The 22684-nt window shown below is 40.9% G+C and overlaps 1 protein-coding gene across 3 annotated transcripts; it reads right to left on the bottom strand.

The window, feature by feature from the left end:
- Positions 1 to 234: 234 nt before the first annotated feature.
- Positions 235 to 21504, bottom strand: ELF3 (E74 like ETS transcription factor 3). Of its 3 annotated transcripts, none has more exons than XM_070745763.1 (9): positions 21415 to 21504; positions 8971 to 9141; positions 7249 to 7470; positions 5634 to 5711; positions 5387 to 5509; positions 4662 to 4754; positions 3514 to 3609; positions 2495 to 2690; positions 235 to 1297 (listed from the first exon to the last, which is right to left on the bottom strand). In XM_070745763.1, the coding sequence occupies exons 2-9, from the start codon at positions 9131 to 9133 to the stop codon at positions 1186 to 1188; spliced, it is 1083 nt and encodes a 360-aa protein (XP_070601864.1). In that variant the 5' UTR covers positions 9134 to 9141; positions 21415 to 21504; the 3' UTR covers positions 235 to 1185. The 3 variants fall into 3 exon arrangements, with proteins under 3 accessions (XP_070601864.1, XP_070601862.1, XP_070601863.1); XM_070745761.1 differs by lacking the exon at positions 21415 to 21504 and adding an exon at positions 10831 to 10971; XM_070745762.1 differs by lacking the exon at positions 21415 to 21504 and adding an exon at positions 10921 to 10949.
- Between the last annotated feature and the right edge of the window lie 1180 nt (positions 21505 to 22684).

Genomic DNA, 22684 nt, shown 5'->3' with positions numbered 1-22684 from the left:
TAGTAAAAATAGGTTTTCCCTTTGCCTTCTATTCTATCCCAAGGAAAAAAAAAATCCAATCTCAGTTCTTCACTGCTCCCCCTGGTGATGCACTTATATCAATTATCAAGCAGCACACAACAATTAAAAACCAATGTTTTATTGGTTAATTATTATTAAAAAATCAGGAGGCCTGTACATCACACAGGGCTCTCCTAGGGACACCAATGAATAGATGCAACATCTTACAAACTCTTTTTGATTTCAAAATAAAGATTTTTTATTTGTTCAGCCCAGCTGAATATTAGCAACAATAATCATCAGTTTTTGAAAAAAAAGAAAGCTCAAGGCTTCCCGATACAATCACACAAACTTAGTTATGAAAAAAATAGATAGCTATGTACATTGTATAAACATTTATATATACAGATATATATATATATAACATATAAATTAAGAGCAAGAATAAGCTATTCATAAAGAAAGGCGTAGCACTTTCTGGAGAAAATGTTCTTCCTTTCTAGACACACATATACTCAATCAGCTGGAGAAGAGTCAGATCTGTGATCACTAAATCTTGCTCTTTGGATTGATGTGAAATCCATAATGATCTCAGGTTTACTGTTGCCAATTTTCTGCCTGATAAACAGGAGAATTTGCTGGTAAACAGTCAGTAGCTGGATGGGAAGTTACATGTCCACTTGGTTCTCCAAAGTGTCTATCAAGTTTATCAGCATTCCTAGGTTATGGAGGGTAGGACAGTGTCAGAACAGCGTCTCAGTTTCCCACAAACAGCTACTACAGCATTCACCTTCAATCTGCAGATTGCTGGATGTTTTGGGAATGGCCCTCCAGGAATAGCCGAGAACAGCCTGTTCCTTCTGCCTCAATGAGCTTTCCGTAGAGTCTTAGACAGCCGAAGGCATTGTAATCCTAATTCAGAGTTGGAGGCTGCCAAATTCCAATTGCAACAAAATAATAACGGTTCACAATAACCTACTTGAGCCAAAATATCAGCTGTAATTGGTTGAACTCCCTCCCGGGAGCCAGCGTACACGCTTTGCCCCATGTAGGGCTGGAGAGTTAACACACTGCTTCAGACAGCAGTTTAACAGTTCTGGGCCCGTGACAATCCGTTATCCTCAGAGGTGGGCCTCCAAGTAAGAGTGGGCCAACTTCAAGTCCACGTGAGGCTCTTGTAGCTGTTTAGCTCCGGTCTTGCACCTCTTCCTCCTTCCAGCCACTGGAGTTTTTCCCAAACTTGTACACAAGTCTCCGGCCGTCCACACGTTCCAGAATTTCCCGTTTGTAGTAATACCTGAAAGAAGAGAGAGTAGAGACTTTTTAAAAAGAGCCTCAAGGATTAACCGGGGTGGCGCAGCAGGTAGAGTGCGGTACTGCAGGCTACTGAAGCTGACTGTAGATCTGTATGTCAGCAGTTCAAATCTCATCACCGGCTCAAGGTTGACTCTGCCTTCCATCTTCTGAGGTGGGTAAAATGAGGACCCAGATTGTGGGGGCAATAGGCTGGCTCTGTTAAGAAGTGCTATTGCTAACATGTTGTAAGCCGCCCTGAGTCTAAGGAGAAGGGCGGCATAAAAATTGAATGAATGAATGAATGAATGAATGAATGAATGAATGAATGAATGAATGAATGAATGAATGAATAAATAAAACCTCCCCCCCACACACACACAAAAAAAATCAAGGCCAAACATTTTTTAAAATGTTTCATGACGGATGTAGATTTGAGTCAGGTTTCCATAATGCTAAGGCTTGGAAATTATTATTGCAGAAATTGCAATTTTTGGTGACCAGACTTTTATTTATTTTTACTTTTGGCTGAGAACTTCTGACAACTGTAGCAAGAAAGGTCATAAAATGGGGATGGGGGGAATCATTTAATACCGTTTTGCTTAGCAACAGATATTTTGGGCTCAATTGTGGTTGTAAGTCAAGGACTACATTTGTAGACTTTTAAGCAAAACATTAATGACCAATTGATCTTTGAGTTTTAGGAAATGGTTTCCTTTTAATTTCTCCTGATTCTCTTTTAATTTTTTAATATAATTAATATGTCTTTCATTTATTTATTTATTTATTTATTTATTTATTTATTTATTTATTTATTTATTTATTTATTGGATTTGTATGCCGCCCCTCTCCACAGACTCGGGGCGGCTAACAACAGCAATAAAACAATATATAACAAAATCCAATACTAAAAACAGTTAAAAACCCATTATATAAAAACCAATCATACATACAGACATGCCATGCATAAAATTGTAAAGGCCTAGGGGGAAGTGTATTTCAGTTCCCCCATGCCTGGCGGCAGAGGTGGGTTTTAAGCAGCTTTCGAAAGGCAAGAAGGGTGGGGGCAATTCTAATCTCTCGGGGGAGTTGGTTCAAGAGGGCCGGGGCCGCCACAGAGAAGGCTCTTTTGCAGTGTGAGATTTTTTTTTTACAATTATGAAGATTATTGATCAGTATATAAAAAAATAACGATAGATACCTCATGGCCCGGCTGAGTTTCTCGTAGGTCATGCTACTGTTTTTTTTCTTTTGTCCCCAGAGCTGGGCTACAGCTTCCGATCTCAGGAATTTGAAAATGCCTTCTCGACGGTCTTCCCACTTCAGCAAACCCTCATTCAGCTCAGGATTAATTAGGATGTCCCGAATAAATTCCCACAGGTGGATTCCTCTTGGTGCTGATTGGGAAAAAGACAGGTAAATCATTCGTCTATCCAAATATTGCAACCAGGAAAGGTTTCCAAACCGGGCATAAACGTTTCTGCACTATGGTGGCTGTGTCAAACTCAAGGCCTGGGGGTTGGATTTGGAGACTGGATTCCGAACTTGGGGTGCTTAGATCTGGCCTACATGATCACCCTAGAAACAGTGAAGAAATGGTCTGCGGTGCCTCTGCAAGCGAAAACGAGCTCCTTCCCAAGCTTTGTTTTCACTGGCAGAGGGTTGTAGTGGCCGCCACAGATGTCCCCATGAGTGACATCGAGGCCCCCTCTCCCCCCCCTCCCGGGATCCAACACAACCCTCAATGAATTCAAGTTTGATACCCCTGCACTAGGCCTATGGAAAAATTGCATAAGAAAATAGAAAATGTGTGTATGAGACACCTCTATACATCCATGAAGACAAAAGGAAATTAGATAACTGAGATGCTTTTAATCAGTTTGGGAGACGAGAAAGTATAATGCAAAATGACATAATTCAAGCATTGTGCAGTTAAATCAGTAGTTAGATCCCCGTTCCACTCTGGCATATCTGGCAAGCATACAGTCACCAGTAAAGTTATTATGCTTCTGCATCTATCTCAGTAGACCAAAAAAGTGAGCTGCCTCGGAACTTGCAGGCCAATGTATATAAATCAAGCAAGGTAGCAAGTTTTTAAATATCATCTCCTTATTTGCACCAAACACCATATAATCTGAGCAAGAAATGCATGGACAAATTTGGATTGCATTTACTAGCCAGATACAGTATCATGAACATCCTGCCCATATATCCACTTACAGTGTTTGTTCTTTTTAGTCTCCAGGCAATCTCTGCTGTCTTTGCTCTTCCTTGGTCGTCCTCTTTTCCTTTTCTTGAGATCGTCTTTTTTATAATCTAGACAGTGTCATGTAAGGGGAGAGAAGAGACACACTTGAAAACCTTTTTTGCACCAACATTTTACATTGCTACAACTACTAGGTGTGAACTTGAAATTTCAAGCACATCCCCTAGGACGGAGATCTCCAACCTTAACTTTAAGCCTGGAGGACTACAACTCCCAGAATTCCCCAGCTAGCTAAGCTGGAGACCCCCACCCTAGAAGACTGTATGGCAAACCAGAGCCAGAATAAATCTGAGAGATCAAGTCCTGATCCCTTATCTCATTATAACATCCTGGCCACCTGGTTTGTTTGCCCTTGGGTAAACAGAATGTGTACATTAATGCACAGTCAACATCTCAGCTACAATGTAAATATAGAGCTTATTCCTAGACAGGAGCAATGGGGGGGGGATTTTTTAGAAGTCAAGATGATGGCCACACATTTAAAAGGGTTGCGGTTTTCATTGTATGGTCTTTTTCTAAACTAACATTTTCCATCCAGATAATCTAAGAATATGAGACAAGTCCCATTGCCTCTAGCAATCATGGTTTCCATTATTCTGTCCTCTTTAACTGACAGTTTGGTTAGTTTTTTGTGCTTTTTTCTACTCTACGTTTCTTTTAACATGGAATTGCAATAGAATCCTCCAAAATCAGAAAGCACTTGATCGGCTTCTGAGTCAATTGCTCTCCTACTCTGACTAAACAGAACAGAATTAGAAGGGACAACATGAAAGCATTTATATGTTATTCCTGTTCGCACAATAATGAAAGAATAAACTCTGAATATCCATAGATTACTCTGTTACTTTGCACTGATATTCAGCTCTAATATTTTATAGATTTAAGCTGTCGGACATCTATGATTCTATTCATTTTTTCTTTTCACGTTTGTTCCATTTTTATTGGTTTTTATGCCATTCTCTGTCATCTACTCTTCCTGTCCTTTTGTCTTCCTCCTCTCTAGTTTGTCTTTGAAGATGCCAGCCATCCTACTGGCGAAATAGCGAGCAACAAAAGCGTTTATGAAAGCATTTATGAAACCCTGCTGATCAGCTTGACTCACCATCAGAAAAATTGCAGCGCTTTATGTCTATGGGATCAAGATCGAGGTCACTTCCACCGGAGTCCTGAGACTGAGGGCTCTGAGACATTGTCCCTGGAGAGAAAGGAAAAGAAATTGAAATCTCTACTCGTTATACCAGCTCTGGGAAGCAAGCATGATTGTCAAATGTTCTGGATCCTGAGGATTGATTGATTTATCCAAAAGACTTATATTTTACTATTGCTCCCTTTCTAGAACTTAGATATTTCTGGTATTAGCTGTCTTGGTTTATGTATGGTCTGTTTGGGTTGTATGATTGTTTTTCAATAAGGGTTTTTAAAACTGTTTTAATATTGGATTTGTATATGGTGTATTGCTTGTTGTAAGCCGGTCAGAGTCCTCGGAGAGGGGCGGCATACAAATCTAATTAATAATAATAATAATAATAATAATAATAATAATAATAATAACAACAACAATATTATTATTATTGTTGTTGTTGTTGTGGTTGTTATTATTATTATTATTTACAAATATTCCCTCCCACCCATAAAGAAAATATTTACAGGTTGCAGTCTGCTTACATGAGTGAATTTGATGGGAAGTTTGATCTATTAAGGCCAAAAGGCTTTCTGTGACAGCTAAGCTACACCCTGTGTTAATGCGCCATGCACCGGAGCTGGGCCGGACTTGGATCTGAACTGCAGGAGGCGAAGTACATCAGCAATTCGGGGAATACACAGTACCTGCTAGAGATGCTGAGCTGTCTGGTGACATGGCTCCAGAAATGTAGCCAAGATCTGGATGTGAAAAAATGGTTGCTAGTTTCATTTCCTCCAGATAGTCCTGACTGCATGAGTTCCCCAATTCTAAAAAGAGAGAGATTGGGAGAGAGAAATTGAGGGTTAATCACATTCATAAAAACAGATGTAAACCAAAGTCAAACAGGGAAGCATTGCAAGACAGAGCAGCCATTCATGATTATCTCCTCACCTAAAGTAGTGGATTCCAGAGGTGCCTCTTGGGACACATCATCAGTCCTCAGCACTGACATGATCCAGCCAAGTTCATCTGAAACAGACACGATAAGGGTGTGGGGAAAGAAAACTATGTTATTTGTGAATTATAAACCAAAGTGCTTCTCCCTAAAAGCTAAAAGTTGCATTATTTTTTCCTTACAGGGAAGTTAAATAGAACAGGGACAGTGGTTATTCTGGAAATTTATATTTGTCCCTGATAAATAATGATTAATCGGGGACAGGTACCAGCGGGAATTTTATTCTCGCAGGTGACTAATTTCTGCTTTCTGAACTCTTTCACTTTTCATTGTAGTGGGTTGCCTTGCTGTCATTGAAATGACCTGCTGTCATTTGATTTTGCACCTGAAGTTTCCTTCTCTCCTGCTATGAATATCGTGAAAAAGGTTGCGCTATATAAATCTGAGGATGGGGATGAGGGCCAGATAGAGGCGGATTCCCATTCCCGCTGCTAGTGGTGCATTGTGCGCGCAGTTTTGCTTCTCCTGTATGTGTGTGCATGTGTGGTTTTGCTTCTGCACATGCACAAGAAGCAAAACATAATGAGGGGAAGCACGCAAGAGAGCTATGTCGCTGATTTTCTGCACATGCGCAGAAGCAAGAAATTGCCGAAATCTCTCTCATGCACACGCGCATCCCTGCATTCCTGCGCACTTTCGCTACCAGTGTGCCATCTTTATTCATACCGGTAGAAACCCAATACTGGGGCCAGATGCCAGGGTGAAGCCAATAGGATAAGGTAGCTATCACTACCACTCCAGAGTACATTCACAGCCTCTTCTCTTCCTAAAGAATTACTTGCTTCCGGGAAATAGATTGGTTTAATATAGGACACTAATCCATTATGAGGTTTGTTATGTTTTGTAAAGAATGGTTTGTGGCTTAATGTGATGTCCATTCATGGGTTAAAAACCCATAGAAACATAGAAATATAGAAGAGGGGCAGCAGAAAAAGACCTCATGGTCCATCTAATCTGCCCTTATACCATCTCCTGTATTTTATCTTGTCTTACGACATCCTGAGGATTAGGCTTCTTTTAAGAATAAATGCCATGCCATATATTGATCTAGACGTGTTAATAAAACCTTGATGCCTTGCGGCTTTAAAATTCCAGTCTATTTTCTGTGGTCTACTACAGACTAAAGATAGATTCCCTAAATAAATGTGGTTCCTGATGTCTTACATAGAAACATAGAAGATTGACGGCAGGAAAAGACCTCATGGTCCATCTAGTCTGCCCTTATACTATTTCCTGTATTTTATCTTAGGATGGATATCTGTTTATCCCAGGCATGTTTAAATCCACAGTGACTGTGGATTTACCAACCCCGTCTGCTGGAAGTTTGTTCCAAGCATCTACTACTCTTTCAGTGAAATAATATTTTTTTCATGTTGCTTCTGATCATAATTCAGCCAATCTTCACTTACGGTGAGGCGTGGACATTGTCATTTAGTTTTACTCTTAACAGCCCACCTCGTTTTCTCAATTTTTGCCTTTCTGCCTCACAAACTAGAGGGGAGGAATTTATTCCTGCTTTGAAAGGAGAGAGCAGGGCTCACCAATACCTACCAGTCTCGTGCAAACGGTCGTATAACTCATCCCCAAGGGGCCCAAAGATAAGCCCCAGCTGATCCCGTGTGTATTGGCAAAGGGTGTAGCCGTCCATGTTGCAGCAAGAGAAGTCTATGGCACTGGCGTCGTACTTGTTCTTCTCCACGTGGTAGCTGATCCACTCCAGCACCTGAGACCTGCTCCAACTGTGTGGCATCTCACCAAACCATGTTGGTTTGCCTGAGAAAGGTAGAAGGGAGAGGCAAGGGGGGGGAGAGGGGGAGGGAGAAGAGTGGGTTTAGCTGAGCAGGTGATAGCTTTGTTAATGCCAGCCCAGTTTCTGGAACACTGCTGCCTGAGCAGCCCTGGGCGCGGCCAGTTCATTTACGCACAGGATTTATCTTGCTTAGTCACTGTGGTTGGGTTAACACGTACACCTGTCACCTGTTCCCTTATCTCCGAACATGCCCCTCCCAGCTGGAATGAGGTCATTTAGGGCAGCAACTTCTCAGCTCTCTGTGCAGCCAGCCATGCCTCCTCTAGAATACTGGACTGCCGCAGTATTGGTGGCGCTGTTCAATGCTCCAGTGGCCTTTTGACTTCCACAAGGCTATGTGTATAGCTTCTCACCAGGCAGGAAAAGCAGTACAGTCAGTCCTCGACTTACAACGGTTCATTTAGTGACCGTTCAAAGTTCACACAACGCCACAGGAAAAAAAAGTGACTTAATCCCCGTTTTTCTCAGTTCTGATCTTTGCAGCAGCTCGTGGATCACACGATCAAAATTCAGACACTTGGCAACTGGTTCATCATTATTATGAGTGTTGCTGTGTTCCAAGGTTATTTGATCCCCTTTTGGGACAAGCAAAATCAATGGGGAGGCCAGATTCACTTAACAACTGGTTTACTAACTTATCAAATGCAGAGATTTACTTAACAATTGAAGGAAGAAAGGTTGCAAAATGGGACAAAATTCACTTTAACACATTTCTCACATAAAGACAGCCAGTTTGGGCTCAGTTGTGGCCGTAAGTTGAGGACTACCTGTATAGAGATATTACAACTGGTCTTTTTGGCTCTGCAAGGTTTTAAGCCAGCCTCCCCCATCCTGTTGCCCTCCCGGTCATCATAATAATTTGTATATGAAATTTCATTTTAATGTATGCCGATTAGTGTACATTTAATAATAATAATAATAATTTATTAGATTTGTATGCCGCCCCTCTCCGAAGACTCGGGGCGGCATACAAAGAGATAATAAAGTCATTCTAAGTCTAAATTCTAAGTTAAATGTTCAAAGCATTTCAACGCATTAACTTATTAATGGTTAAAGAGCTTATTCAAATCCCCCAAGTATTGCATTGAAATCCATTAGCTACAAAAACTTAGGCTGCAAGGCCAACAAAACAGAAATTTAGTTAGTTAGTTAGTTAGTTAGTTAGTTAGTTAGTTAGTTAGCTAATTAGTTAGCTAATTAGTTAGTTAGTTATTGTATTTATATGCCGCTCATTCCAAAACGGACTCAGAGCGGCTAACAAGTGGGATAAATACAACAGTACTAAAATACAATCAAAATACACTATAAAACCAGTAATATAATAAAACAATAAAGCAATATCCTAAGAAGAACCATACATACACAGCAATCTAATCCCAAACCCGTTCTAGATATAAGATGCCCTCTTTTTAATTTTATTCAACTGCCTATTCGCCTTGCACCATCAGATTAAGGACAGCTACCTGTTGTCTCAGTTGTCATGTTTGCATTAGTCAGAACAAGAGTTAGGCTGTCGTCTTCCACCAGGTGGGTTAGCAGATCAGGGTCTGGTGGGGCCTCCTCTGGCTGGTACATGGCACTGATATAATTGGAGATGAGGTTGCTGATTTCACAAGATCCCGCCATGGAATTTTCTGCAGGAAAATGGAAATGCTTAGATGTGGACCAAAATGGAGAGCACAATAAACATAGGGGAACGTGAATCACCTGCATTTTTTTTCCTTCTTTAACATTTGCATCATTTGCTTTGCAATAATAACTCCTGGTTCCCAGTTTTTCTTCATATTATCTTCAGTCTTTCAAGCCCTTGCATTGTCTCACCAAAACTAATGCCCTCTAGGTAAGATTGGCCACCATGCCCATCCTACTGCATTCCAAATGAGTGGGACTTGTAATCAAGCAATTTTAGAAATCACCAAGTACGGAACAGCTACCCTAATGGGCAGCGTCTTTCCAGAAATATCTCACCGAAGGACGATGTTCTAGACAAAGAGGTCTGTCAACAAATCCAAATATATCGCAACTCTCATTTTACCAGTATTTTAACTTTTTTGCTTGGAAGACACCACAGAAATAACTTTACACTTGCATTGAAACCCTTTTCTATCCTGCTCCCTAGAGTTGGCTAATACAGCAGCAACATAAAAGAGGGGCGGAAAAACAATTATCATTTCAAAAGTTCTTTAATAACATGAACTTTCATGAATTGCGTTTTGAAGTTATTTTTCCTAGACAGAGATCGCTCTACCTTTATTTATATTCATTCCCTCCCTCCCTCCCTCCCTCCCTCCCTCTCTCTCTCTCTCTGTGTATATACACAACACAACACAGACACACACACACACACACTCATGTAACTCCATGAAAAATAACTTCTTAGCATGATCCCTGTTTTGTTATCAGACAGCATACATTCAACAACCCTCTCATCAAATTTAAATAATTATCCATTTATCTGAAGAAAAGTTCTGATTTCTCAGAAATGAATTATTTCTTGAACTTTGCTTACTTAATTGTTTTTTTCAGGCGTTATCATTTATTACTTGCTCTCCCACCCTTCACCTTGCTTATAGACTTTAAGAGTTCCAGGTCAGATGGGAGCCCTATCCCTTTAGATCCATAGAGCAAAATTGAAAATGCATCAAATATAGAAGAAAATTATCAGAGAAACCAGCCACAGCCAGAAAATTGCAAATTGCTTGATGGTATAACACTAAATCACTAGATATTTTTTAATGCTTCTCAACCTAACCATCCAAAGATATTGTGCAGCTATTCCATCACTGTTGTTTATTCCCTCCACCCCAAAAGAAAAATAAAATAGTGGGACAACTTAAGAGAGTTACCAGGCAAAAGCTCAAAACTCTACCTCCCCCTTCCTGTACATTTCCAGGAATCAAGGCAGATTGATGGGGGGGGGGGGCAGGACAACTTGTCTGAAAGCATCATCTGAGACCATAGAAACAGAAAAACTGACTGTTTACAGCAGGACAAAAGCTTCTTTGATCAGGCGTTTTTGTTCCATCACCAGGCAATCAGATACATTGGTAAGCTCGTGAACTGATCGTGCGCTCAGTATCTTCTCTGAAGCTTGTGGAATAGGGCAGCTCTCGCTCTCGCTCTCTCGCTCTCCCTCCCTCCCTCTCTCTCTCTCTCTCTCTCTCTCGGCATCAAATAAGGAACAAAATAAAATGCCCTCCAGATGCTGCCACAACATCCTGAACAAGAACGGGAGTTGAATACCCGAGCAGACACACCTATTCTACATCCATCCTTCTGCTCACCCACAAAAAACGAATGTGCCATCTTCCTTTTGTACCTACCAGGCAGGTGCTGCAGCAGCGGTTAATCCACACAGTAGTTGGCTTTTTAAAAAAAAAAGTAGCAGAGAGTGTTCAGTTGCTCCTGCTCACCTGTGCCCTGGTATTTGTGATCCCCTCCTGAGTATAACTCAGCCCCTCCCCATCGCTGGGCCTTTATAGTGCGCCTCTCCTGTAACACGATCTCCGCCTCTAGGGGAATTCCAAGCACAGGTACTCAACTCCCGCCTAGGGAATTTGCATATTGTGCCACCTGGGTCAATGCCAGCCTACCTTGCCGGGAAATCTGGGCAGAGAGTTTAATCATTACCAGAGAAGCCCTGGCAGGTCCTGTGCCAGTTTCACTCGGGAAGGCTTTTCTACCTTTCTATCACTTGTGTTTGTTTGCTCATGAAAGCAGTAAACCACCCTGCTTTTTCCCAGCCCTGCTAAGAATAGAGCTATATAAATGATTTGATAGGGGCAGCCACCTCCTGCCATTCCAGTGGAGGGTATCAGAGGCAGGGTTTGAAGGTGACAGGCACGCCATTCTAGATCAGGAATGGCCAAATTCAGAGATTTCATAGGGGCTCACAAGGCTACAATCTCCTGTGTAAGAATCCCTCGCAACCAAATGCTGGAAGTCAAAAGTTTTTCCTGCACACTAAGCAACACTCTGGTGTGCTGCTTTCCACAACAAGTCTGGCTTTTTGGTTAGGGACACAACAATAAAAGCCCTTCATGGCACTGGACCAGAATATCTCCGAGACCGCCTGCTGCTGCACGAATCCCAGCGACCGATTAGGTCCCACAGAGTTGGTCTCCTCCGGGTCCCGTCAACTAAACAATGTCGGTTGGCAGGCCCCAGGGGAAGAGCCTTCTCTGTGGCGGCCCCGACCCTCTGGAACCAACTCCCCCCGGAGATTAGAACTGCCCCTACTCTCCTTGCCTTTCGTTAGCTCCTTAAGACCCACCTTTGTCATCAGGCATGGGGGAACTGAGACATCTCCCCTTGGCATACACAATTTATGAATGGTATGTCTGTATGTATGTTTGTTTAGAAAATGGGTTTTTTTAAATATTTTTAAATTGTAATTTAGATTTGTTGTAAATTGTTTCACTTTGTTGTGAGCCGCCCCGAGTCTGCGGAGAGGGGCGGCATAAAAATCTAAATAATAAATAAATAATAATAAATAATAAATATTGTCAGTGTCAAGGATGCAATTATAGGTACATTTACCTGGGAATAATTCCAATGGAGTAAGACTAAAAAGACTTTATGTTAGCTCTCTACTGTATAGAATTAGGATGTGCTTTTTACTGGAAATCATGATAATTCAGTAAATTGAAACTAAGCTCCATTCCTATGCAATCAATGGCATGTTTACCCTTATGTTATAATTATTTATTGAAATTGCAAGTGCCAATGACCCCAAGAGGTCTTATTTCCTAATGAACATTGACATGTCTGAATTGAGTTCAGTCTGGATTTCTAATCCCTATATTGCCCCCACCCTTATTGTTCAAGAAGAAAAGGGGACATAGTTTAATATAGAAGACATTTGTGCCACTGTAGGAGATGAATCAAATATCGGTAGGAAGAGGCAAAATCCAGAGAGGTAGGTCTATGTAAATTAGTTCTAACGTATGTAAAAGCAACAGCTACGGCATTAAAATATACTGCAGCATGGAGCGATTCCAAATGAAATGACTTTTTATCTGCTCTGATCTAAGCAGGGTTGGATCTAGTTAGTGTTTGAACAGAAGACTGTAGAGGTGAACAGAATGTCCTAAAGAAGGCAGTTTCAAACTACTTCTGCTTTATTAATGTAGAAGTAAGTTTGGCAATACATTAAGGGGTGTGCATAAGTGCACCAGAGTGCCTTCCATCCCCTGCCCTAATGTTTCTCTTTTAATAGTATCATGTATATAAATATTATAGACTCTTATATATTATATTAGAGTCTCCGGATAGGGGTGGCATACAAATCTAATAGATAGTTAGTTAGTTAGTTAGTTAGTTAGTTAGTTAGGTAGGTAGGTAGGTAGGTAGATAGATAGATAGATAGATAGATAGATAGATAGATAGATAGATAGATAGATAGATAGATAGATAGATAGATAGATAATATCTCTGTGTACCACCAATACGTCCTTGACAAAACAAAACAAATTTAAAAAAATTTAAAAAATATTGTCAATAAAATGATTGGCTATGCCCATGAAGTCATCAGGTGGCAAGGCCATCTCGAGGAAGATTTTATTCGATTACAGCCATCTACGCCATCGTAAACCAAATAAAGGTGAGGTTTGTGGACTTCCCGGAGAGATTAGCTGGCCCCCTACATGGTTAGTTGGAAACAGGAAGTAGGATTAAACGTAGGGGTTCTTTCCCCCGATTCAGCACAGCTCAGCCCATAGACATAGGAAAACATAGGCATGGGTAGCTGGGAGATTAACTCAGTGTTTCTTCTTTGCTGTAACACTGCCCTCTTCTGTCACCTCAGGGGAGACTGCAGATTGTTTTTTCCAAGTGACGTAAAGAATCTTTTATCCTGCACTGCCTTATACAGTCAGGCTGGGAAATGTGGGAGAAGCTTTTTTTTTTTTTTTTTTGAAATCTACAAAAACACTTTCTAATCCGTGCAGATTTAAAATTGACCCAACAGGTTAAAGATGGGCAAAAAGGCAGTTAAGCACTCCTTGTAAAAACAACAGCCGTAACTTCACTAAATTTCGAGAGATTAATTCCCTTTTGTCCCTGGACTTGTCCCGCAGCTGTGTGAGATTGTGATAAGCTAGATAAACGCCTTGTCACCGAAAGCTGGTATTAATGGGCAAACTCTGCATTCATAGTTAGCTACGGTTTGGTGGAAACTGAGACAGCCCACCAACTTGCCTAGCTGGCTGAGCCACTGGCAAGGCACGGGCCACGCCCGATTGACGTCAAGTGGAGAATGTTGCTTGGCAAGAGGGCTGCCCCAGTGCTCTGGTGCCACTGCGCACACAACAGGTCAGACATGGGAGCTCTTCCACCTGATCCTTCACAAAAATATGCTTCTTAAGAAAAAGTGATAAGTGAAACAGATACATAGCTCTGCTGATCCCTAGGCTGTTCCTTTGGATTAAGGGCAAGGAGATGTTAACTTCTCTATCACATTAAAACTCACAGAAACATAGAAGACTGATGGCCGAAAAAGACCTCATGGTCCATCTAGTCTGCCCTTATACTATTTCCTGTATTTTATCTTACAATGGATATATGTTTATCCCAGGCATGTTTAAATTCAGTTACTGTGGATTTACCAACTACTTCTGCTGGAAGTTTGTTCCAAGGATCTACTACTCTTTCAGTAAAATAATATTTTCTCATGTTGCTTTTGATCTTTCCCCCAACTAACTTCAGATTGTGTCCCCTTGTACTTGTGTTCACTTTCCTATTAAAAACACTTCCCTCCTGGACCTTATTTAACCCTTTAACATATTTAAATGTTTCGATCATGTCCCCCCTTTTCCTTCTGTCCTCCAGACTATACAGATTGCGTTCATTAAGTCTTTCCTGATACGTTTTATGCTTAAGACCTTCCACCATTCTTGTAGCCCGTCTTTGGACCCGTTCAATTCTGTCAATGTCTTTTTGTAGGTGAGGTCTCCAGAACTGAACACAGTATTCCAAATATGGTCTCACCAGCGCTCTATATAGTGGGATCATAATCTCCCTCTTCCTGCTTGTTATACCTCTAGCTATGCAGCCAAGCATCCTACTTGCTTTCCCTACCGCCTGACTGCACTGTTCACCCATTTTGAGACTGTCAGAAATCACTATCTATAACACTACTCATGTTATAGTTTACCTGGTGAGTTGTGGAACTTTGGCAGCTCCTTATAGTAAAGAAACGTTAATCACCTAGATCAGTGATGGTGACCTTTTTTTCCCTCAGGTGCCGAAACAGTGTGCGCGCACGCTATCGCCCATGCGTGAGTGCCCACACCCCTAATTCAATGCCTGGGGAGAGCTTCTCCCATCCCACCGGAGGCTCTCTGGAAGCTGGAAACAGCCGGTTTCCCAACTTCTGGTGGGCCCAGTAGGCTTGTGTTTCACCCTCCACAGGCTCCAAAGGCTTCTCTGGAGCCAGAGGAGGGTAAAAACGCCTCCTCCATCCCCCCGGAGGCTCTCTGGAAGCCAAAAACACCCTCCCCGAGCCTCTCTATGAGCCAATAATCAGCTGGCCAGCACACACATGCATGTTGGAGCTGAGATAGGGCAACGGCTCACGTGCCAGCAAATAGGTGTCCACGTGCCTCCTGTGGCACCCGTGCCACAGGTTCGCCATCACTGACCTAGATAGTTTAATGCCATCAGGGGGAAAGCTTCATCTCTTGACTCTAGGTCATGTTGATTGAGTCAAAGGAATCGCATTGGTAAGCAGCAGTGGTGGAGTGGTTAGTAGAGTGGTGGTAAAATCGAGGATGCGTGCACAGCTGTGTGTGACCGGCAGGTGTGCGTGGCCCCCCGTACAAGATTTTGCCTGTGCACATGCACAGGAAATCAAATCTTGCGTGAGGACACTCGCCTGTGGGAGATTTCAGCGGTTTTGGCCATTTTTTTGTTCCACACATGCACAGAAACAAAACAATAGGTAAAAACCACCTAAATCTCACGCGCAAGAGAGAGTTCTCGTGCGAGATTTGGCTTCTGCACATGCACAGAAAGCCGAATCTCATGCCTGTCCGCACCCATGCATGTGCCAGACCCCCACCCCCACCCGCCTCTGGGAGATCACTAGTAGCACCAGCGGGGGGCAGCCCTCCACTGGTGAGCAGGAGGGGTTATTATCTTTTATACTAAATACAGAGAGTCCTTGACGTACAATCACAATTATGTTGTTATATGTTGTTTCATTATTGTTGTTAGCCGCCCCGAGTCTATGGAGAGGGGCGTCATACAAATCTAATAAATAAATAAATAAATAAATAAATAAATAAAATAATTTAAAACGCAACATTTATGTTGCTTAGCGAGATCATTGTTAAATGAGTTTCACCCCATTTTACAACCTTTCTTCTTACTGTTGTTAGGTGAATCACTGCCAGTATGATCACTGGCAGAGTTGTTAAGTGAATCTGCTTTCTCCATCGACTTTGCTTGCCACTTCTAGTTATATCCGTGCAACCAATTTTGGCTGATGGAAGATTTTATTGGTAACAAAGAAATATTTGGATTTGCTGAAACTGTTAATTCAATTCAATTCACTTTACAGTGGTACCTCGAGATACGAGTTTAATTCGTTCCGGACCTGGGCTCTTAAGTCGAGCAGCTCTTATCTCGAACGACTTTTCCCCATAGGAATTAATGTAAATAATTTTAATTGGTTCCAGCCCTCAAAAAACTCACAAAGTTAGTCTAAATTATGCAGAAAGACATGTTTTTAATGAAGAAATGTACATGTACATATAAATGAATAATGAAGTTTCTTTCACTTAACTTGTAAACTTTCTTAAACTTTTAAATTTACATATATTCAACTTCTCTGCCACCCAATCCTGTAGGACAGAGGTCCCCAACCCTTTTTGCACCAGGGACCGGCTTTAAGCGATCAAGAGAGGAATGGGTGAATGAATGGATGGAGGGTGGGAAGGAAGGAAGGAAAGAGGGAAGGGACAGGAACAGAGGAAGGAAGCAAGGAAACTTATGAAAGGGGAGAGTAAGAGAGGAATGAGTGAAGGGAGGGAGGGAGGGAAGAAGGTGGGAAGGAGAAAGAAAAGAAGAAATAGAGGAAGGGAAGGTAAAAGAGAGAAAGAAAAAGAGCAAGAAAGAAAGCTGCAAGCACCCCCCCGAGCCCCCCAGGCCGGCTGCAACCTTTTAAAACACGCGCGCCGCTTCCCAGCTGTCTCCTGAAGCCGAACGCGGAAGTTAGCGTTCGGCTTCAGGAGACAGCTCCTTGGCGCTTGTATCTCGAATTTGGGCTTGTAAGTAGAACAAAAATATCTCTCCCCTCCCAGCTCTTATCTCGAGTTGCTCTTAAGTAGAGCAGCTCTTATGTCGGGGTTCCACTGTATTAGAGTTCTATGCCGCCCTTCTCTAAAAACTCGGGGCGGCTCACAGAATAAGTATAAAAACAAAGCATATAGAACAAATCTAATATATTTAAAAAGTGCAACTAAAAACCCTATAAAACCCTCAGTCCAATCACACCATACATCACATTTATTGGTAGAGGGGCAAGGTCTAATTGCCCCAAGCCTGGCAACATAGATGAGTCTTAAGACTCTTGTGGAAGGCGAGGTAGGTGGGGACAGTACGAATCTCAGGGGGGAGCTGATTGCAGAGGGGCCCCCACAGAGAAGGCTCTTCCCCTTAAGCCCCGCCAATCGACATTGTCTGGTTGATGGGACCTGGAGAAGGCCAACTCTGTGGGACATAATTGTCCACAGGGATTTATGCGGCAGAAGGCGGTCCCGTAAGTAATCTGGTCTAATGCCATGTAAGGCTAATGTCATTTCCTGCTTTATTTTTGCTGTCTTCGCAAGGAAAGCAATCCACCTATGTCCATGCATACATATTGGTTGCATGTTTTGTCAATTTCAGATTGAAGTTGACCCTAAAAAAATATCAATTTCCTTTTCCTGGACATCAGTGATTAAAGTTTTAATTTGAGTTACCAGCATATTGACTGCAAAGTCAAATTTAAATTATTGGGTCATTGACTGCATTGTAACGAAGTTTACCTTTACCAAAAGGTACTAATATACTTTTGCTATATCGTTTGAGTATGCTGTTCTTCATTTTCATGTCCCAATATGACCTTCTGACCAAAAGTGCCCAATTCCAGGCCATCTCAATTTACTGAGGCCTAAGATGTTAATCTGTAGGTAATTCATTTCATATTGCACTGTGTTGAGTTTTTTTTATATGGATGCTTCTTATGTTCCATCTCCCTACTATAATTCTCTCTTTGCAGCCTCGTATTTTATTTTCCACCATAGCAAAATCAGCAATTAGACCTCCTGCAGGCATTTATCTAACCACAACATAAACATGATTAGTATGCAGGATCCTCGGTTCTTTTTTAGTAGCACACAAACTGAGGATCCCATTATTAACAATATGTCTTCAATTGCTTTATACTGCCTATCCAGGTAGTCTTATTGGTGAAATATAGCTTAGCCCTGCTTTCTCTTGAGCAGTATGAACTGATGCTTTTGCTATTATGGCTAAAATAATCATCCACCTCCAGCTGATCCCCAAACAAGGTGCCTTTTTGCTCTAACTGGGCAGTTGGGATTTGCTTCACACCTTGGATGACCCTGCGGGGAGCATATAATCTTGGTATGCATATAATAATAATAATAATAATAATAATAATAATAATAATAATAATAATAATAATAATAATAGTAGTAGTAGTAGTAGTAGTAGTAATAATAATAATAATAATAATAATAATAATAATAATAATAATAATAATTTATTAGATTTGTATGCTGCCCCTTTCCGGACACTCGGAGTGGCTCACAACAATAATAAACAGTGTACAAATCCAATACTTTAAAAACAATTAAAAACCCTTGTCATTAAAATAGTCACACAACCTAATCAAATCATACATAAACCATAATAGCTAGGGGGTATATCAATTTCCCCATGTCTGGCGACATAGGTGGGTTTTCAACAACTTGCGAAAGGCGAGGAGAGTGGGGGCAGTTTTAATCTCTGGGGGGAGTTGATTCCAGAGGGCTGGGGCCACCACAAAGAAGGGTCTTCCCCTGGGTCCTGCCATACGGCATTGCTTAGTCGACAGGACCCGGAGAAGGCCAACTCTGTGGAACCTAATCAGCCACTGGGATTCGTGCAGCAGGAGACGGTCCTGAAGGTATTCTGGTCCAATGCCATTTCATTCCTCTCTTCCAGAAACGCCCTCCTCCTGCCATGATGTGGCAGTATAGCAGAACCTGGGAGCAGGAGGCCATTAAAGTACCTGACATTTTCAGACCTATTAGGAAGCCTGAAAAAGATGCTCCATTTTTTAAATTCTACAATGACTTTAATGAATGATTTCCTTAAAGGAGTGCCATCGTTTTTTAGGTTTCCTTTAAAAACACCAGAACTTGTTTTTTTTTTTTTTTTTAAAGTGCTATGCTTCTGCTCATGAAAGATTGAAAAGGCTTTTGAATAATTTTTTTTATTACAGACACTGCATTTCGGACATGAACACTCTAGAAAATGTCCAGAGATACTTTACTAGAAGAGTCCTCCACTCGCAACAGAATATTCTACACAACTAAACTTACAATCCTAGGTTTAGAAACGTTAGAACTACGTTGCCTTAAACACGACCTAAGCATAGCCCATAAAATCATCTGCTTCAACGTCCTTCCTGTCAATGACTACTTCAGCTTCAACCACAACAACACATGAGCACACAACAGATACAAACTTAAAATAAACTGCTCCAAACTCGACTGTGGGAAATACGACTTTAGTAACCAAGTAGTTGATGCATGGAACTCACTACCAGACTCTGTAGTATCATCACCCAAAACATTATACTTAGATTATCCACTGTTGACCTCTCCCGATTCTTAAGAGGTCAGTAAGGGGCGTGCATAAGTGCAGCAGACGGACCTCCGTCCCCTGTCCTAATGTTTCTCTTTTACTAGTATCAAGTATATAAATATTATTATATCTTTGAATACCACCAATATGTACTTGACAAAACAAACAAATTAAAAATAAATAAATAAACATAAAGAAGTATAATCAACAAGTCACGTTTGTTTAAAGATGGCTCGGAAAATATTCTTAACACAAATTGAGAACTGTTGCTCAGTGATATGACTTAAACAAAATTCTACCGTAATTTTTCTACCAGTTCTGTGTACCTGACCATACCCGTAGGAGCCCATCCCTGGTATAAACCCATGATGGTGAACCTAAGGCAGTGATTTTCAACCTTTTTTGAGCTGCGGCACATTTTTTACATTTACGAAACCCTGGGGCACATTGAGTGGGGGGGAGGGCGCTAAAAAACTTTGGACAAAAAAATTCTCTCTCTCTCTTCCTCCCCTTCACTCTATTTTTTCTCCCTCCCTCTTTCTCTCCCTTCCTTCCTCTCTCTCTCCATCCCTCTTTCTTTCTCTTCCTTCCTTCCTCTCTTTTTTGCTCTTTCTCTCTCCCTCCCTCTATGTCTTTCTCTCTCTCTCCTTCCCTCCCTCTCTTGCTCTCTCTCTTTCTCTTTCTTTCTCTTGTTTTCTCTCTTTCTTTCTCTCTTTCTCTTTCTTTCTTTCTCTCTTTCTTTCTCTCTTGCTTTCTTTCTCTCTGAGCTTCGCGGCATACCTGACCATGTCTCGCGGCACACTAGTGTGCCATGGCACACTGGTTGAAAAACACTGACCTAAGGCACACAGGCCACAAGTGGCACATGGAGCCATATCTGCCGGCATGTGAGCCGTTGCCCTAGTTTAACTCCAATGTGCATGTGTGCACCTGCCAGCTGATTTTCGGCTCATACGGAGGGTCTGGGAGGGCGTTTTCAGCCTCCAAACGGCCCCCGGGGGGCGAAGGACCCTCCCAAGTCTCCGAGAAAGTCTCTGGAACCTGGAGTGGGTGAAAAATTGTCCTACTAGTTGGAAGTTGGAAAATGGGGGGCAAGGAAGCATGGGGGTCATGCGCACATGTGCAAGGGGCAAAGGTGTTCAGTGCGCATTGAATTATGCACGCACACTTTCGGTACCTGAGGAAAAAAATGTTCCACCATCACTGGCATAAAGCTTTACACACTACTAAATATAAGGGACCAGTCTTTGTTGCAGAGAGCCAGATTGGGCCAGTGTTTAAGGCACCAGGTTAGAAACCAGGAAAGTGTGAATTCTAGTTCTGCCTTAGGCATCAAATCCAGCTGGATGATTTTGCCCAGTTACTGTCTCTCAAACCAACTTACTTCACAAGATTGATGTTGGGGAGAAAATAAGACAAGTAAAGAATATTAAGAATGTGTGTCACCTTGAGTTATTTATAAAACTAATAAAGAGGGGTTTAAACGAGCTAAAATAGAAAGCAGGAATAGCCTGGCTTTGGGATAATTTGTGTTGAATCTCTTAGCTTTCCTTTTGTTTTTAATTGGCTGTGTTAGAGAATGGCAGGATTTGCTGCATAAATCATAACCTGGGAATAAGGCAAGGTCAGTGTTATGGATAGAGTTTAAAAATGGCTTTGGCAAGCAATTCTGAAATTGTTACAAATAGGGTGGAAGATTTTATATTTCTCTTAAGATCAACAGTAATCACAGTATACTGAGAACATATTTTTTAAAAAATTCTTCCATATTTTTTAGAGTGGAGACAGTAGAGTATATTTTATATTGTAGAAATGTGCTTATTAAATTTCTAATCCACATGATTGGTAAGGTGCGAGCAGAGCAACCTTTGAGTTATCAAGGACATGCACATAGAAATGGGATATTGCAGTAGATATGAGTAATTATCCAGTCACACACACAGATATGTTAAAATGTACAGTATATAGGGTTTAGGTTAAGAAACAGCACAGTCCAAATAAACAGTCCAGGTCATATGCATTCAAATCTGTCAATCTCTAGAAGTACTTACCAGTTTGTCTTTGTCATATACATTCAACAAAGATATTACTGCTTACAAACACATCAGAATATGAGAGAGAATAACAGAGCATAACACAGAGATCACTATCAAGTCAAAGAGTCAATCAGAATGAAACAACAGAGAGATTAAGCCATGATCTGTAGCTCCCTCTTATGGCAACTTGCAATACTACAGCCAATCAGAACATAGCATATATTTTAAAGTTATATTACATCAATCCATACAACCATATATTATTGGCTTGTTTATATATTACCAACCCAACCGTTTGGACAGAGTACTAACAATGAACCCAGTCAAACCAGCACATGACATTTAATTTGTAAGAAGTTACAAGGAAAGACACAAGTAAAATACTGAGTCTTGCAAACCAGGCATGTGATTTTTCCATTTATTTTTAAGTACAGCTGCCATCTTTGGCTATAGAATCAGTTTTTGCAGTTCTATGAACTTTTGCAGAAATCCAAAGCACACTTGTCCTTTTCGAAACAGGAACTAGCTTCCTGTTGCAATTACTGTAGTTGTACTTTTTTAAACTCATAAGTGGCCCTAGAAAGACATCTTTCTACATAAATATTACACTTCTCTATTTTAGACTGTGAATAACATGAGTAATGGCACATAAATCTGATTGTTTTTTTTAATTAAACCTTTTCAAATTTACACTCTTGCGACATGGAAGTTCTTTGTTCAACATGGATGACCAAATTATACTGTTATGTAGAACCTCTTGTCCTTCCGAAGGTGCTTTACTACAAAGCCCAGCATTCCTCACTTCAAAGTTGCTGGATCTGTCAGAAGCTATCATTTAAGAATATATGGCATTTGAAATGTTTTGCACATTCAAAATAGAACTAACTAAAAACCATGATATTAAAACCAAATACTGTAGCAATTTCAAGTTAGTTGTAAATCAGTAAAAACTATTTCAGAGAAAAATGTAAGCTGGAAAGATTATAATGAAATATACTGGAGGTATATTGGGAGTTTTATTTATTTATTTATTTATTATTTGGATTTGTATGCCGCCCCACTCCGAAGATTTCTCCCCAGAAATCAAAAGTATGATTTTTGCATCAATTTAATTTTGCATTTAATTTAATTTAATTAATGTTTAAGCCACCCAACTCCCAGCGGACTCTGGGCAGCATACAATCTTAAACAATATAATACAATACAATATTTATTTATTTATTTATTTTTATTTGCCGAACAAGTATAGGATAGTAGTTTGTATATGCATAACATAAGTAGAAAG

This window comes from Erythrolamprus reginae, chromosome 3 (assembly GCF_031021105.1).
Source record: "Erythrolamprus reginae isolate rEryReg1 chromosome 3, rEryReg1.hap1, whole genome shotgun sequence".
In the NCBI taxonomy this organism is placed as follows: domain Eukaryota; kingdom Metazoa; phylum Chordata; class Lepidosauria; order Squamata; family Dipsadidae; genus Erythrolamprus; species Erythrolamprus reginae.
This window is presented reverse-complemented; position numbering and strand designations above follow the sequence as displayed.

Excerpts from the sequence above, each read along its gene's own strand:
- ELF3 (XM_070745763.1), bottom strand. The coding sequence starts at position 9,133 with ATGGCGGGATCTTGTGAAATCAGCAACCTCATCTCCAATTATATCAGT. Across the intron at positions 7,471-8,970 it reads CATGACAACTGAGACAACAG|GCAAACCAACATGGTTTGGT; the intron begins GTAGCTGTCCTT and ends TACCTTTCTCAG. Across the intron at positions 3,610-4,661 it reads GCGCTGCAATTTTTCTGATG|ATTATAAAAAAGACGATCTC; the intron begins GTGAGTCAAGCT and ends GACACTGTCTAG.